Here is a 14,537-nt window from a genome sequence, read left to right as displayed (position 1 = left end):
AAAATTATTATTTTCAACTTTTTCTCTTAAATGAAAACAAAATCTTACAAACTCTAAATTATAGTCAGCAGTGAAAGGAGACAGGAAGTGTACGTAAGTACTTTTCGTTGAGATTGTATCCTGAAATAATAGTTTTGCAGTTCGTAAATGTTAGTATTGAAACTTATTATTTTAAGAAAACTTGTACCTTTGTAGGGTTAAGTTGATCATGCCATTGACCTACTCGAAGCAGATAGGACCAGCAGGAAGAATAAATTCTTCAGCGAAGTACCACCAACTAACACTTACAAACAGAAAAGTGTCATAGTATAGCTTATATTGATGGGATAGTGGGGAAAGAGGAAGACGAAATTATGATGAATTTCTTGCGTAAGAGAAGCACTGCCAAAGGAACATATTTTGTACACCCCTCTGTACCTGACGATGAGAGCAACATAGTTTCTAAAGTGACAGGAAGGAAAGACTTCAAATAACATCTGATATAAACCTAAGCAATGTTGAATTGCATTTTAGATTATAATATTGAAGTGTGGTATTTCAATATAAATTTTGAATTCTTAAATCTTCGTTTGTTGGTATGTGAAGTATTAAAATGTGTTTTTATGTTTTATAAGTTGGCAATCATAGTCACGTTGTATCGAATAGTATGATCACAGTAACAAAAGATACACTATATAATGCTATAGGCATATATTGAAGAGTATTATTGTTTTTTACACCCCTTATAACAAATAAAATATATGTAATGCACTTAATTTGTTTTTAAAAATATGAACAGTGATCGACTTTACTCCGCAATATTTTAAAATCGATCTTAAACTAAAAATTCAATGGTGATCGACTTTACCCTATTTAAGCAGGTAACTTCGATCAGAAGTCAAATAAAAAAAATCAGTTTTTGATAGATTGTAATTAAATTCTTGTAACGTGTCTTCATAAGTGAAGGATATGACGACAAAATGCTATTTTCTGAGGAACTTCGCTCCATTGCATAACCTCAATATCATAAAAAAATTGCAACATTTTGATCGACTTTACCCTCTTCTACAGTACTTTATGAAGAAGGAAAGGAGCTAACAGACATGCACTATCTGAAGAATGTGTGTTTGAATCATCTAAGCTTGGCGAGATCTACATCCTACTATGTTTCAAAGACGAAAGCACAACTGTTGTGTGTATGTGTATGGTGTAGGAGTGTTTGTCTGTGCACAAGCATGTCTTTTTATCTTATAGTTGTTAAGTAGTAACCATTCTACAGAGCGATCCATATAAGCCTTTACAATTTTAATGACTTATAACTTCTGAATCAGTAATAGCATATGTGTGCAATCTGTTCTGAGGTACTGAGCAACTGTTGAAAATGTCTTCCAACTGCATCCATACGGACCTGTATTCATCACACCATATTTCGTGACATTGTCGTCAATGTTGCTATATGGTTATATTATGTTCAACCATTTCGAAAATAGTAATAAAAGTGACGTCATAAAAATTTCATTCTACTAGAGCAGCGTTTCTCAAACCTTTCTGAAGTGGGGACCCTTTTTTAAGTCAGAACAGTTCCGCGGACCATCTTACTCTTGTTCCCTTCGAAAGTAAATTTATAATTGTTATAGCATATTTTAATACCAGTTATACTTACATTTTAAATTAGAATTAATTAATTAAAAATAATTTAATTCAATTAATTTGATTAATATTAGCTAATTAAGTTAATGTTAATAGAAGAAAATTTACTTTCATTTTTTTTTTTTAATAATTCCAGGCTGTTAGAGTTTGGATAATCTTTAACTTATTAACTAAAAAAAATAAATAAATGTTGGTACTCACATTAGTGAGATGGATGAGCCTGTCGATTCTTACACAGTTGTTCTAGACCTATATTTGAATGACTAAATAGGCCTATTTCTTTAGGGGCACTAGAATCATTGATATTAATATCTTTACACACAGCTTCTGAACTATTAGCAGAGCCTAAATGAAGTGTATCATCACGTTCCTTTCTTTTCAAAGATCCGGATCGAAGCCAGTTTTTCATTATGTATAATGGGAGACAACTACTAGTGTGTACCACATAAGAAAGATTTAAAGTCATAAATACATGAAAAGGTTCGGTACTTTGGTCCTCTGTAATGAATTAGGGTGGCCCCTGGCTGGTTACAGGTGCAGCACCAGAAGTGCAGGGTAAAGATGGCGAGAAATACCACGTTCATAGTGCTTTAAATCCCTCTTTTGTTACTGAGAGTAGAGTGGGAAGTCAATAGACAGGTAGGGTAATAAGTTTCATAAAATGTCAGTACTGAGAAAAAGTGAAAGCGATTTCATGTGTAATTTCCAATCTCTGAGATTTTCAGCTATAATGTAATACGCAATTCGTTTGAATTTTATTTTTTCTTCTGTCTTTTTTGAAGGACCACAAGGGCAGACCTCGAGGACCACAGGTGGTCCACGGACCATAGTTTGAGAAACGCTGTACTAGGGCATTTAAATACCATTTTAGCATTTAATGCCAGAATTTGTTAATATTGGGTTGAGAGGTTAAGTGGTCATTATTTGCGAACAACTCTGTAGAATATAAATATGTGGATTCTGTGTTTACAAGAACACTGTTGTTTGTTTCAGGGAGATATGTTTGACTCGGTCACTGCACGGCCATTCCTCTGTACTGCAGTACTACTACATGGGCTTCTATATACACACCTGCCCGAAAATGCGGTACAAAGCAAGTTACAGTCCTTCGTTCCTGCTGTGTCCAGAGGTGTACACATGGCATCCTGTGAACGAATGCAAGATACGTCTCGACCAGAACAAGTACTGCCGGTTTAATGATGATCCTAATGCTAGAGATAAGGACGGAGACGTTGTGTTGAATGATGTAAGTAGTTCTTAAGTATTGGAATGTGGCTGAAAAGCTGCTTTTAACGTAATTTACAAAAATATAATGAAACAAAATTATATCTGTGTGTGTGTGTGTGTGCGTGCGTGTGTGTTTTTTTTTTATTTATTTCCAAGTGAAATTCACCCTCTCCACCTTCTTTATCAGCTTATTGGAATACTATGACCACTCACTTAAGGTCAGTTTTCTTAGCAGAGGAAAATATTAAGCAGTGGTAAAGCAGCAACCATGATTTGTCTGTAATATTGCTGGAAAATAAAACGAAATTTAAAAAATGCTATAAAAATCAATAAGTATTGGAGAAAATGATTTTTAATGGCCTCAAAAATGAAAAAAGGCCTATGGGACGGAAATTGTAAAAAATGCAAGAAAAAAATGCAACATAAAAGATACATACAGTAGAACCCCTATTATCCGTAGTAACGAAGGGGGTGGACTGAGTGGTTAATCGAAAAAATCGGATAATCCGTACCATAAAAGATTTTCATAAATTTAGTGAATAATGCTTAAAATTTCGTAGTTTCCTCTGTGGTCTTGTATTGAACACGCTAGGTAGTGGATCAGAAATTGACTGATATAAGTCTGGTTGTTAACAACGGGATTTTAGGGTGCAAGAAAATTTCTTGTAATGACTATCTGTGGAAAATAGGAATAGTGGAGGTCTCATATTGTAGATTTAGATACTTTGTATATACCATCCTTATTTTTACTAAATTGCGCATGGTTGTGACTCCAATCTCATACCTTATTCTGAGATGGGCCACAGTTTCTCGTTTCCCGAAACCACTCAGTTATTTGCGCTTTTTATAGCCTACTTTGCACAACACGATTGCTTTTAATACTCGTGGAAGACATTTTATATAGAAGTTATACAGTACGACAACTTGAACAGTAGACTATACTGTGTAAGGGTAGTCTTGTAATAGCCCTCTCTAGAAAAATAGGCTAAGTTGCTAATATAATGAACAGTAGCATACTCCATATATTTCTGTAGGGAAAAAAGCTAGAGAAAGACAGTCGGATAATCCACCAATCGGTTAATAGGGTGACGGATAATCGGGGTTTTACTGTATTTTGTTTTGTTACAACATAAAATGAATTACTGTATTCATTCAGTGTTCTGACCAAAGGCAGATCTTTCACTGCAAACCCAGCTTTCTCCAATCTTTCCTATTTTCTGCCTTCCTTTTGTCTCCTCATATGATCCATATATCTTAATGTCTGTCATCTGATATCTTCTTCTGCACCGAACTCTTCTCCCATTCACATTCCTTCCAGTGCATTATTATATTATACTATAAGGGTACCTGGTTCGTTCCCGGGATTCGGCACCAAAAATAGTGTTGAGTGTCTGGAAGTGAAGTGAGCTGCGGCCGTGGGTGACGCTACCATTTTATTACCCATAGTTCAGTACAAAAGCTAAAAGATATTAAGCACTGTAAAGATCATATACAAAGTCAGAGATATTAATAAAGGATATAATTTTAAAGTTAAGGGGACACTCAACTTAAAAATTAGAGAAAAAATGTCATTTTGTGTATCAGTTTTACAATGTTATCTTTTTGAAGCTATTTATGATTTTTTAATTATTAAAAAATTTTAAATTTAATTCAATAGAAATAAAAAATTAAATTTTTACACTAATTTACGTGATAGAACTAAATCAATACACAGAATTCTTCCCCTCTTCATTGAGAAGGTACAGTCAATGCACAAAGCCAAAAAATAAAAAATGATAATTAAAAGTGATATTTCAATTAATGATTGCTTAAAAATTGAAATATTTTTTTTATTTTGAAAAGTATTGGATCTAATGAGCTGAGATTTTGCATGTTACTTTCCATGTGTATATTAAACTTTTTCTCCAAATTTGAAAAAGATTGGTCAAAATAGGAAAAAAGTTCCAAAATATAGTTGAGTGTCCCGTTTAGGGGAGAGGTTGGTATTTTTTAAAACTTTTTTCCTATTTGGTGTAAAATATTAATTTTTTATATGTAGAGAGCTCATAGCTGTGGAAACTCAACCAAATAAAAATATTTTGAAAAAACAAAAAAAAATTCTTTGGGGGCCCAACTTTGAAAAAAATATACTCAATGCAGAATTGTACTAAAACCGATATATCTAAACCGTTTTTAAAAATAGATTCAAACAGTTTTTTGCAATGTATTTCCAAAGCATGTTCTACAAACTGTCTGTAACAGAATTTTGATATTAGTCCCTACGTTTGTAAAATAAACAATTAAATTTTAATAACAATTTTCTGATTTCCTTTCTTGCAAACAAACGGACGTATCTTTAAAATGAAATCAATTAACAAAATTCTGTTACAGAGAAAAGTTTCCTATTAGTCTAAAGAATGTGTGTTATAAATTTCATGCATGTATCTATAATAGTTCAGAAATTATATCCATTTTGTCCGGCAATGTAGCAAAAAAATGAAGTTACTGGAAACCGATAAAAGCGGGCATGTGATTTAAAAATTCATAACGCAGGAAGTTTAAAAATGACGACTCAACATCCGATAAGGGCACAAATACCCACAAAATATTATGCAATGCATTCCACACATATCAAAGGGTATCTTAAAGAAAAAATTTTTTTTTTTTTTTTTAATTTAATTTACCGGAAACAACAATAAAAGTGGGGGAGTGATTTAAAAATCCATAACGCAGGAAGTTTAAAAATGGCGACTCAACATCCGATAAGGGCACAAATACCCACAAAATTTTATGCTGTGCATTCCACACATATCACAGAGTATTTTAAAGATTTTTTTTTTAATTTACTCATTTTTCACCAAAAAATACCATCCTCTCCCCTTAAAAGAAAAATAATGACATTTTATCAACATCCACCCTCTAGTTATGAGACTGGATGTAATGTCTCTAGTTCACGTGGCATAGTAGTGGTTGCAAGTGAAATGTATTGGAGGCCGAAATCCTGGAGAGAAGATATTAATTGCCCAATTTGTTCACAGGTGTTGGTGCTGTCTCATCAGCGCGCCATGTCGTACTGCACTTACGTAGCGATGGATAGAATGGACAGGAATGTGGATGACGCAGAGGAAGTGATGCAGTACGCCAGACTGGTTGGTATGAAGTGTGCTCGGCGGATGTTTCTAGTGCGGACCTGAAGCAGAGTGTTGTTCATCTGACCTTAGTACCAATCCACCAAAGTCTTGTGTATGTTGAGCTTGAATACTTGGGTTCCCAGTCTCCTCACTTTAGGGTATGAAATGTGTTATTTTTTTCTCGCATGTGTGGACTAAGTTGCTTACCAGTTACTTGAATAATGTTGCAATTCTTTCAGTCCATTTTACAGTCGACTCTCGATTCAGGAGACTGATAGAAGGGCAGAGTGTCTGTATTGGCTGATTTGGTAGTTTTTGGGGCATCGCAGTAATCATCAGTCTCTGCCTTCCAGGATTTTAGGCCAAATTGTCTGTTACGGTCTCACTCCAGCACTTCAAAAGTCTACCAAAACTTCTTTTCCCTCGTGGTTGGTAAAGGTGATAGGCATCCCAAAACATGTTGTGTCCAGTCATTGCGATAATTTAGAATTTATTCCAAAATAGGTTGCACTTGCAGTTCTGTCTGTATTGTGATTGTGATCCAAACGAGTGTAGCATGCTCTGCAACACTTAAATCTCAATTTCACTGCTGTAATCCTTCTTTCATCCCCTTCACAAATGCCACATGAAAGATCTGGTGCGGCTAATGTCTTACTAATTCTTAATCTTGTATTTTTTTTTTTTTACTAAGTTTGGTTTGAAGACTTCGTTTATTGCATTCATAGCTCTGTTGAAATTAATTATTTTTTAATTTATATCTTTTTCACCTTGATACGAAATACTGTATCAAAGGATTTAAAATTGCTGAATTGTTCAGTTATTTTACTATCAGTACAAATTTTATTTCGTATAGGATCTTTGCCTATGAAGGACATAACTTTTGTCTTTTCAATTGAAATTTGCAAGTGAAGTTGTTTTGAAATGTTTGTAAATTATGAGTAGAGCAATGTAATGTATCTTCATAATTTTCTATAATGACCTGGACATCTGCAAATACTAAGGTATTAAGCTTTGAATTCTTATTGATATGATATATTTTCGTCACAGCACTTCTTTACATGTAATGGTGTGCCTCACATTTCTCTGTATCCGGTGCCACCATTAACATATTATTACAATAACACATTATTTGCTGTACACGTCTACACAAATACTCCCATTTACTTTTTTATTACTTGGTCTAATTTCTCCTTCAGTATTTCTCCTACATTTCATTTGCTATTCTCTATTTGTTCATTAATCCTCATATATCTGATATTATATACTACTTTCAAACCCCCTTTTTCCTCTAACTACTATTCACTAAAATCTCAATTTCACATTTTCTCTATAAATTATCATATTGAATTATTTGTCCTATTTATTCTTTGACCTTTTCTCCTATCTTTTTCTTGTATTCATGTACTGTTCCAACGTTCAAATGTTAGTCTAATTTTATGCTGTCACTTGTTCACTTCTCTTTTTCACTATTTTCACTCATTCCTATTTGCGCTCACTTTCACTTTCTCACTATTCCACTTACACCTAATCCTTTCTCACTATTCTCACTTCATATAAATATTTATATTTTATCTCTTCACATCTGATTATACACTTCCTCTCTCCTCTATACTTCTCGATCTTTTACAGTTTCACTTTACTTGCACATTTTGATCACATCCCCACATTTTTTAATCATATCTAATATCTCTGCCATATCCTCAGCTGTCGCAGGTTCTGACCTTTCTTTACTGTTCGACTCTACCTTATTTCTACCTCTATCTTTCTTTGTATTTATTTCTTCTTCTATTCGTCTTTAATTCCCCCCCCCCCCCACGCTTTCACTTTCACATCCTAGATTTCCACTTACACTCGCACCCTTAATCTTTTCACTACTTTCTTCCCTATCACTTCCTGAATCTAGGTTTCTCTTTTTATCATCACTCGCCTTTTTTCCAGCGCCCGTGTTTCTTGTTCTGTTGTTGTGAGCATTTCTTCTGGAGTGCGCTCACCTTACCGCCGTCATATGTATTAATTCTTATTGAACCAGAAACAATGGATCTTCTTATTCATATAAATTATGAACAAGCTGGGTGAAAAAGGCAGCCTTGTTGCACGCCCATGTTTATTGGAGCCAGTTCAGATTGTGATAGTGCCATACAAGAATTATAGGAGGGACCAATGGACAATATAATATAAGAGGGAGTGTAAAATAAATATTTAAGTATGAAATTCTGCTTCTAAACGACATTATTTAATGTCTATTACATAATGGAGTATCCTCTAATTGAGGTTCTGGCTGGTATGTACAGTCTTAGAAAAACGTTTTGCCACACAGATACTTTGTAAGTCCCAGAAAGGATCCAGTGCGCATGATCAGAAATACAATGAAACAATAGTAATATGCGTTACAAGAGCGGTATGTTGAAGTTTTCATGTTCGAGGAAAAGTTTGAAAAAGCGAAACATAGTTGAGCTTTTTTAATTTCCCAGAATTGAAAGAAAACATACCGCTCGTGTATCGTACATTATTTTGTGCGAAGATCGTTTATTACATACCTGGAAGAGTAATTTCTAATTAGTTACAATGAAATCTCCATCTTGGTTTCTGTTCAGTGACGGCAAATTTGCAAAACAAAAATATCTATCTTCAACATTGTTGCTTTAAAATGTTTTCTGTGTTTACTATACTCCAGCAGGCCATGATATACGTCTGTTTTTTTCGCCCAGTCTGTGATGAGTCTGGAATCTTGTTGATTTTTTCACGGCTTCCTTAATGTTACTTGCATCACGAATGCAGTAACGTTAGTGGAGTTGTAGAGTTTACTTAATTTTTGCAAATATTTAAAAACAATAACTAACAGTGCAATTTAGGTGAAATTGCAGTGGTAAGTTTCCAATTTATAATTATTACTATATTGAATGTCTCTAAAAATAATATGTTAAAAGCCTAAAGCAGTAAAATCAATATGTCACTTAAGTGGTAAGAAGAGGGAAATTGTTATGTGTGTTGTATTGTATTGTATTTATTAACATTCCATGGTATTCATACATGCTTACAGCTAGAATATGGAACAAGTCAGAAAACTTAATACTATTATAAAATCTTAATTTATAGTAACAGTCTAGATGAAATATATACAGACGAGATTTACAATATAGTCTACTAGTACAACACATAGTTTTAGTATCAATTTCATGAAGTGTTATTGAATGTCATGAATTCACCTACAGAATAGAAGGCGTGAGAAATTAGGTACTTCTTTAATTTGGTCATAAATAATCTTATGTTTTGAGTTTCATTTTTTATATCGATAGGGAGGCTATTAAAAATTTTTACTGCCATATAACGCACTCCTTTTTGATAGCACGATAGACTTGCCGATGGAGTATGAAAGTCATTTTTTGACGTGTATTTATGCTATGAACTGTTGAATTAGTTACAAAGTTTTCACGATTACATACAAGGAAGACTATTAATGAAAAGATATACTGACAAGCCATGGGCATTATTTGTAGTTTTTTTAAAATAGTCCTACACGACTCCCTAGATTTCGCACCTACTATTATTCTAATTACTCTTTTTTGTAATAGAAATATATTGTTACTATCTGTGGAATTTCCCCAGAATATTATTCCAAAACTCATTACCGAGTGGAAGTATGCAAAGTATATTGTTTTTAAGGTATTGATATTTACTATCTTTTGCATAGATCTAATAGCAAAACAAGCTGAATTTAGTTTGGGGGTAATTTCTTTAATATGATTTTTCCAATTTAACACATTATCGATTTTTAAGCCAAGAAATTTGGTTGTTGCTGTTTCTAATAGGGATCTGTTGTTAATTATTGCGCTAGAAATTTGCGACGTTGAATTTGGACAGGATTTAAATTGAGTTATGTTAGTTTTGTTACAATTTAATACTAATTTATTGACTGAGAACCAGTCACATATTTTGAAGAGAATTTCCTCTGTTGAAGATTGGAATGTGTTGGAGTTATTGGCTGTAATTACTATACTTGTGTCATCTGCAAATAATATGGGATGACCTACATCTTTTATAAGGGGGGCAAGATCATTTATAAACACTAGAAAAAGTAGGGGACCTAATATTGATCCTTGAGGAATTCCATTATTAATAGTTCCCCATGTCGATGCAGATTTCATAGTTGTATTGATTTCAACTTTCTGTTTCCTATCTATGAGATATGAGTGAAACCATTGGTGTGCAACACCTTTAATTCCATAATAATCTAATTTATCTAGCAGCATTTTATGATTTATACAGTCAAATGCTTTGGATAAATCACAGAAAATCCCTCCAACTTGTAATTTTTTATTTACTGCCTCCAGAATTTTGTCAGTTAAACTAAATGTTGCATTTTCTGTGCCTTTATTTTTCCTAAATCCAAATTGTTCTGGGACTAAAATGTTGTATCTTTCTAGATGATGATATAATCTTTTATACATTACTTTTTCAAAGATTTTGGAGAAGACTGGTAGAAGTGATATGGGTCTGTAATTTTCTGGAGACGTTGTTTCTCCCTTTTTGAAGATAGGTTGGGAATACTGAATGTGGAATTTTAGACTTTCCACGGATTGGTTTTGTGCGGAAACCAAGCAAATACGCACGATCTCGCACAAAACTAATTTTATTACCTCAACTAACTTAGTCCTTCTCTTGTGAACCAGGTCGCTCGTCCTTTGATCATGGGCATTGCCTCCTTTCTGGAACTTACAAAGATCTGTGCGACAAAACTTTTTTCTAAGACTGTACATCTATTATCAGGCAGTACATCTCGATGGTATGTGTCAGAGGAAGAACAATTGTTTGTATGCATCTGAAGTCTGACTAGTGTAATATGTAGCTAGTCGGCAATGTATGCAATGGAGGTGGAAAGGAACTGGCCACCATACCCCATTATCTCCTGGTCTACTTGCCTCATAAGTGGTGCCTTCTTGGTATCACTTGTGAGGTTCAGACCTATCTTTGGACAGTTGACAAAACAAACAAAAAAAAAAAACCAATGGAGTATTGTAACTCAAAGCTGGAAGTTCACATCTGTTATCTTTTTGGCCGTTGTGTGTCTTCGCCTCATTTCACAAACTTTACACTTGTGCCAAAAAGAGAAACTTTACGAACTTGTATCATAAATAAATATTATAGCACACAGCTGACTATTAGATAAATTAATGTAGACATATTTTATGATCTCATATTTTCCAATGCACAGACCAGAATTGCATACAGCACTACTTGAGTAATCGTATATAAATGATGGAAAATGGACAGTTTCCATAGGGTTCCATTGAATCAAGAGTCGACTCTTAAATTAAATGAAGTAGATTTAATTTATTATATTAGCATCTCACGTTTTTAACTAGAGAAATAACTTAAAAACTCAGTCATGCCTTTTCATAACAGTTAGAATCATGATAGATAAAAATAAAAAGAAGAAGAAATATTACTCCCAATAAGTGACGAGTTTTATCTGTAACAATGTCGCATGTTTCCATCTTTCTTATTGTATTCGGGAGTAAGCTAGCAGTATTTTCATCCCACCAAAAGGCTTTTAAACAGTATTTACATAGATTTCATTTACAAAGACACCCACACATAATATGGATCTTATCGAAATAGCTAAGCACAAATTGCTTAGGTATATTTAAACATTTTCAAATCACTTAGTGCAGCTACCTAGGTCTGACGGTAATGAAACTTCAGCTGGTATTCATAGTTACATGTGAACCCCATGCTGGATTAAGAAAATGTTCTCTTTTGTCTCTAAATAGTTTGATTTTTTTTCCCTAGCTCTTTGATTAAACACATGATGATCATCTTACACAAAATGTAATTCATGTTTAAATTCATGTACTTATTGTATCGCTTGACAAGATCCCAGTTCCGAGATTGTGTCTACCAGTGTGAAAGTTCACAATTTCTAGTATCTTCATGTGTGCTTGTGTTATCTTATCTTTGCTGTATATTTCTAATTCATGCAATAGTTTCCTTCACTTTCTGATAATATTTGAATGAATTTAGAATATTTGCATCTTTTTTTAACAAAAATGTGATTCTGCTGTAATGAATACATTGTAGACTTCGATTTTATGTAAATCTGGGTCATTACTGCCAATGGTAAATGACTGTGGTTTTTAGGGTATGCAGTCATTTGACAACTTGCACACTTTTAAGAATAATATTATGTTAATGTAAAAACATGTAATAATGAAGAGTTTGTTGTTAACCATATTGGTTTCACAGAAACCTTTCCTTTGCTTTGTCTCGATGTTCAAAAGAGGGACAATATTGGTAAAGTATTTTAATACTGCAATTTAATGGCTGTATATTTAAATCTCAGAGCTGACAAGTGGAACATAAAGATATTAAATCTACGTACTTGTTGAAATATGTTGAGACAGTTTTCTGCAACACTTCACAATATCTGTACTATTATACAGTGCCGATGGATGAAAAATAAATTTTTGTTCCACTGCATACTGCAGAAATTCAAAAGACAGCTGATTGATCCTCTCTGACGTGATATCACAACCAAGTGTCTTCATTTTTTCTTCTGCCTCTATGCTGACATAGCATGCATGTCAGAAGAAGGGCTTCTGTGAGAATGAAGCTTTTTCTGTTTTATTTGATGAAGAAATTTTTATGGTCTACCCACTTTTCAGTCCCAGATGTATTAGGGTACGTACACGTTGGAGCGATAATAAACGATGAATGAAGCAGCGATGCTATATCAGAGAGAATTGAAGCATGCATTGTCATTGAGGTGTGCATATTGGAGTAACGATAAAAGTGAAGATAAACGATAAAAGCGACGAAAAACCAAAGTTCCATTTTCTTCGCTCTTGTTGCTCATATGATCTCTGATTAAGATAATATTAATCTGTATAAATACCGGTGGTTATTAATATGTCCGAATATTAATCGATTTATTATTATTTCGGCTTATTAAAGTAATTATTGTAGATATTGACAAATTGATCAGTTGTGTATTTATTCGTGATACGTTATGTGATCACAAGAACCAATCACAACACAACGAATTTATACTATCTTTGGGATGAGAAACGGGTTCAATTTTGTACGTATTTAAGTTACATTAACCTTGAACGTAGCAGCTGATATTTCCTATATATCTTCTTTCACTAAGTGGATGCATAGAATATCTTCTACTGATAGATCGAAATATTCGCTTCGCGCGTCCTCATCGCTCCGATATGAACACTTGATTCTTTGATAATACCAAAGCGTCGCTAGATCGCTTCTCTTATCGTTTATCGTTGCTCCAACATGTACGTACCCTTACAGTCTATTGTTTTATTTTTCCCACTCTCATAGTTAATACTGTACTTCTGTCTTTGTCCAGTAGAGGTCTTTGCTATCTTAGAAAGTCTTCACTTGTAAAGAAATGGGTCAGACAGTCTGCAAAGCAGGGAACTTAGAAAGAGAAACACATCAGGAATACAGTATGTGATGTTTACTCTCCCGTGTTAATATTGAACTAAATAACTAGTAGACTAGTTTCGGCTTGGGAGCCGTCTTCAGAACTGATGAGGTTCCTGCGTCTTCATCCCTGGTGGGAGTGTAGTGTGGAGTCAAATAGTGTGTAAATCAAGATTTCAGGTATAACTCCCTGTAAAGTTGATTTGAATAATTTCGAATGAAAAATTGGATCGGTGTCGGTTAGAGTTCCCGAGTAGCTCAGTGGTAGAGCGTTGGTACGTTAAACCAAAGGTCCCGGGTTCGATACCCGGCTCCGGAACAATTTTTCCCTCGAAATTATTCAAATAGTGTGTGTTCTGAAATTCAGTTGTGTGTTGAAGATTTTGTGGGTGTGTTTTTGTGTATCTCTATACGAGCTATTCCATCTCAAATCGACCGAAATATAGAGAAAATTGACCTTACAATTTCTAAATACAATAAAACTTTTTTTGTACGTAGAGAACTGTGATACAATGCTTTGTGCAAAGTTTGAGGCATCAGAACTTCATAGTGTTTAAATTAAAAATATTTAAATTTATCGTATTTTCATAAAATTTGCAACTTTAAACTGTTGTGGCTCCGAAACCCTTTCACCCAATGATCAAAATCATGGTTTATTTTGATGCTGAGAAATTAAAGTTTATATTGACATGTAAACAGTTTTTCTTACTTTTTATGGAACTGGAGAAATTTAGATTTTTCCTCATTAAGACGCCTTTGCCTAGGAAAAAATATTTTAAAAATATATAGTTAGATTCCGCATTGAAAGTACAAATAAACACATATTTTTTACTGGTGCACCGTTGATAAGAAAGTATTGAAGATATCAAATAAAGAAAATAAATAGTACGCGCGTGAACTAACCAGCTGACTGTGAGGCGGGAGCTAGCCGAGGTAAGCAAGGCCAGGAGACATAAACACGTGATGTGTCGTCTAGTAGTCATGGCAGTGCTAACTTTATCACAGGTTTTCATAAACACAGGAGTGAAATGACGCACAACGCTCGCTTATCTTCAGCTCTTGGCCAGTGCATGCGGTACTGCGCTGTTCAAGTCTAGGCGTGTGAAAATAATCTATTTAATATATTTAATA

At 33.9% G+C, this 14,537-nt stretch overlaps 1 protein-coding gene across 3 annotated transcripts in view; it reads left to right on the top strand.

Moving 5' to 3' along the window:
• Ate1 (arginyltransferase 1) overlaps positions 1-12,443 on the top strand; it is a 39,941-nt gene extending 27,498 nt beyond the window's left edge. For all 3 annotated transcript variants that reach the window (XM_069812655.1, XM_069812654.1, XM_069812656.1), the window contains exons 9-10: positions 2,623-2,875; positions 5,874-12,443. In XM_069812655.1, coding sequence (XP_069668756.1) covers positions 2,623-2,875; positions 5,874-6,029 — 409 coding nt within the window. In that variant the 3' untranslated portion in view covers positions 6,030-12,443. The remainder of the gene's footprint in view (positions 1-2,622; positions 2,876-5,873) is intronic.
• The last annotated feature ends 2,094 nt before the right edge of the window (positions 12,444-14,537 follow it).

This window comes from Periplaneta americana, chromosome 16 (assembly GCF_040183065.1).
Source record: "Periplaneta americana isolate PAMFEO1 chromosome 16, P.americana_PAMFEO1_priV1, whole genome shotgun sequence".
Taxonomy (NCBI): domain Eukaryota; kingdom Metazoa; phylum Arthropoda; class Insecta; order Blattodea; family Blattidae; genus Periplaneta; species Periplaneta americana.
This window is presented reverse-complemented; position numbering and strand designations above follow the sequence as displayed.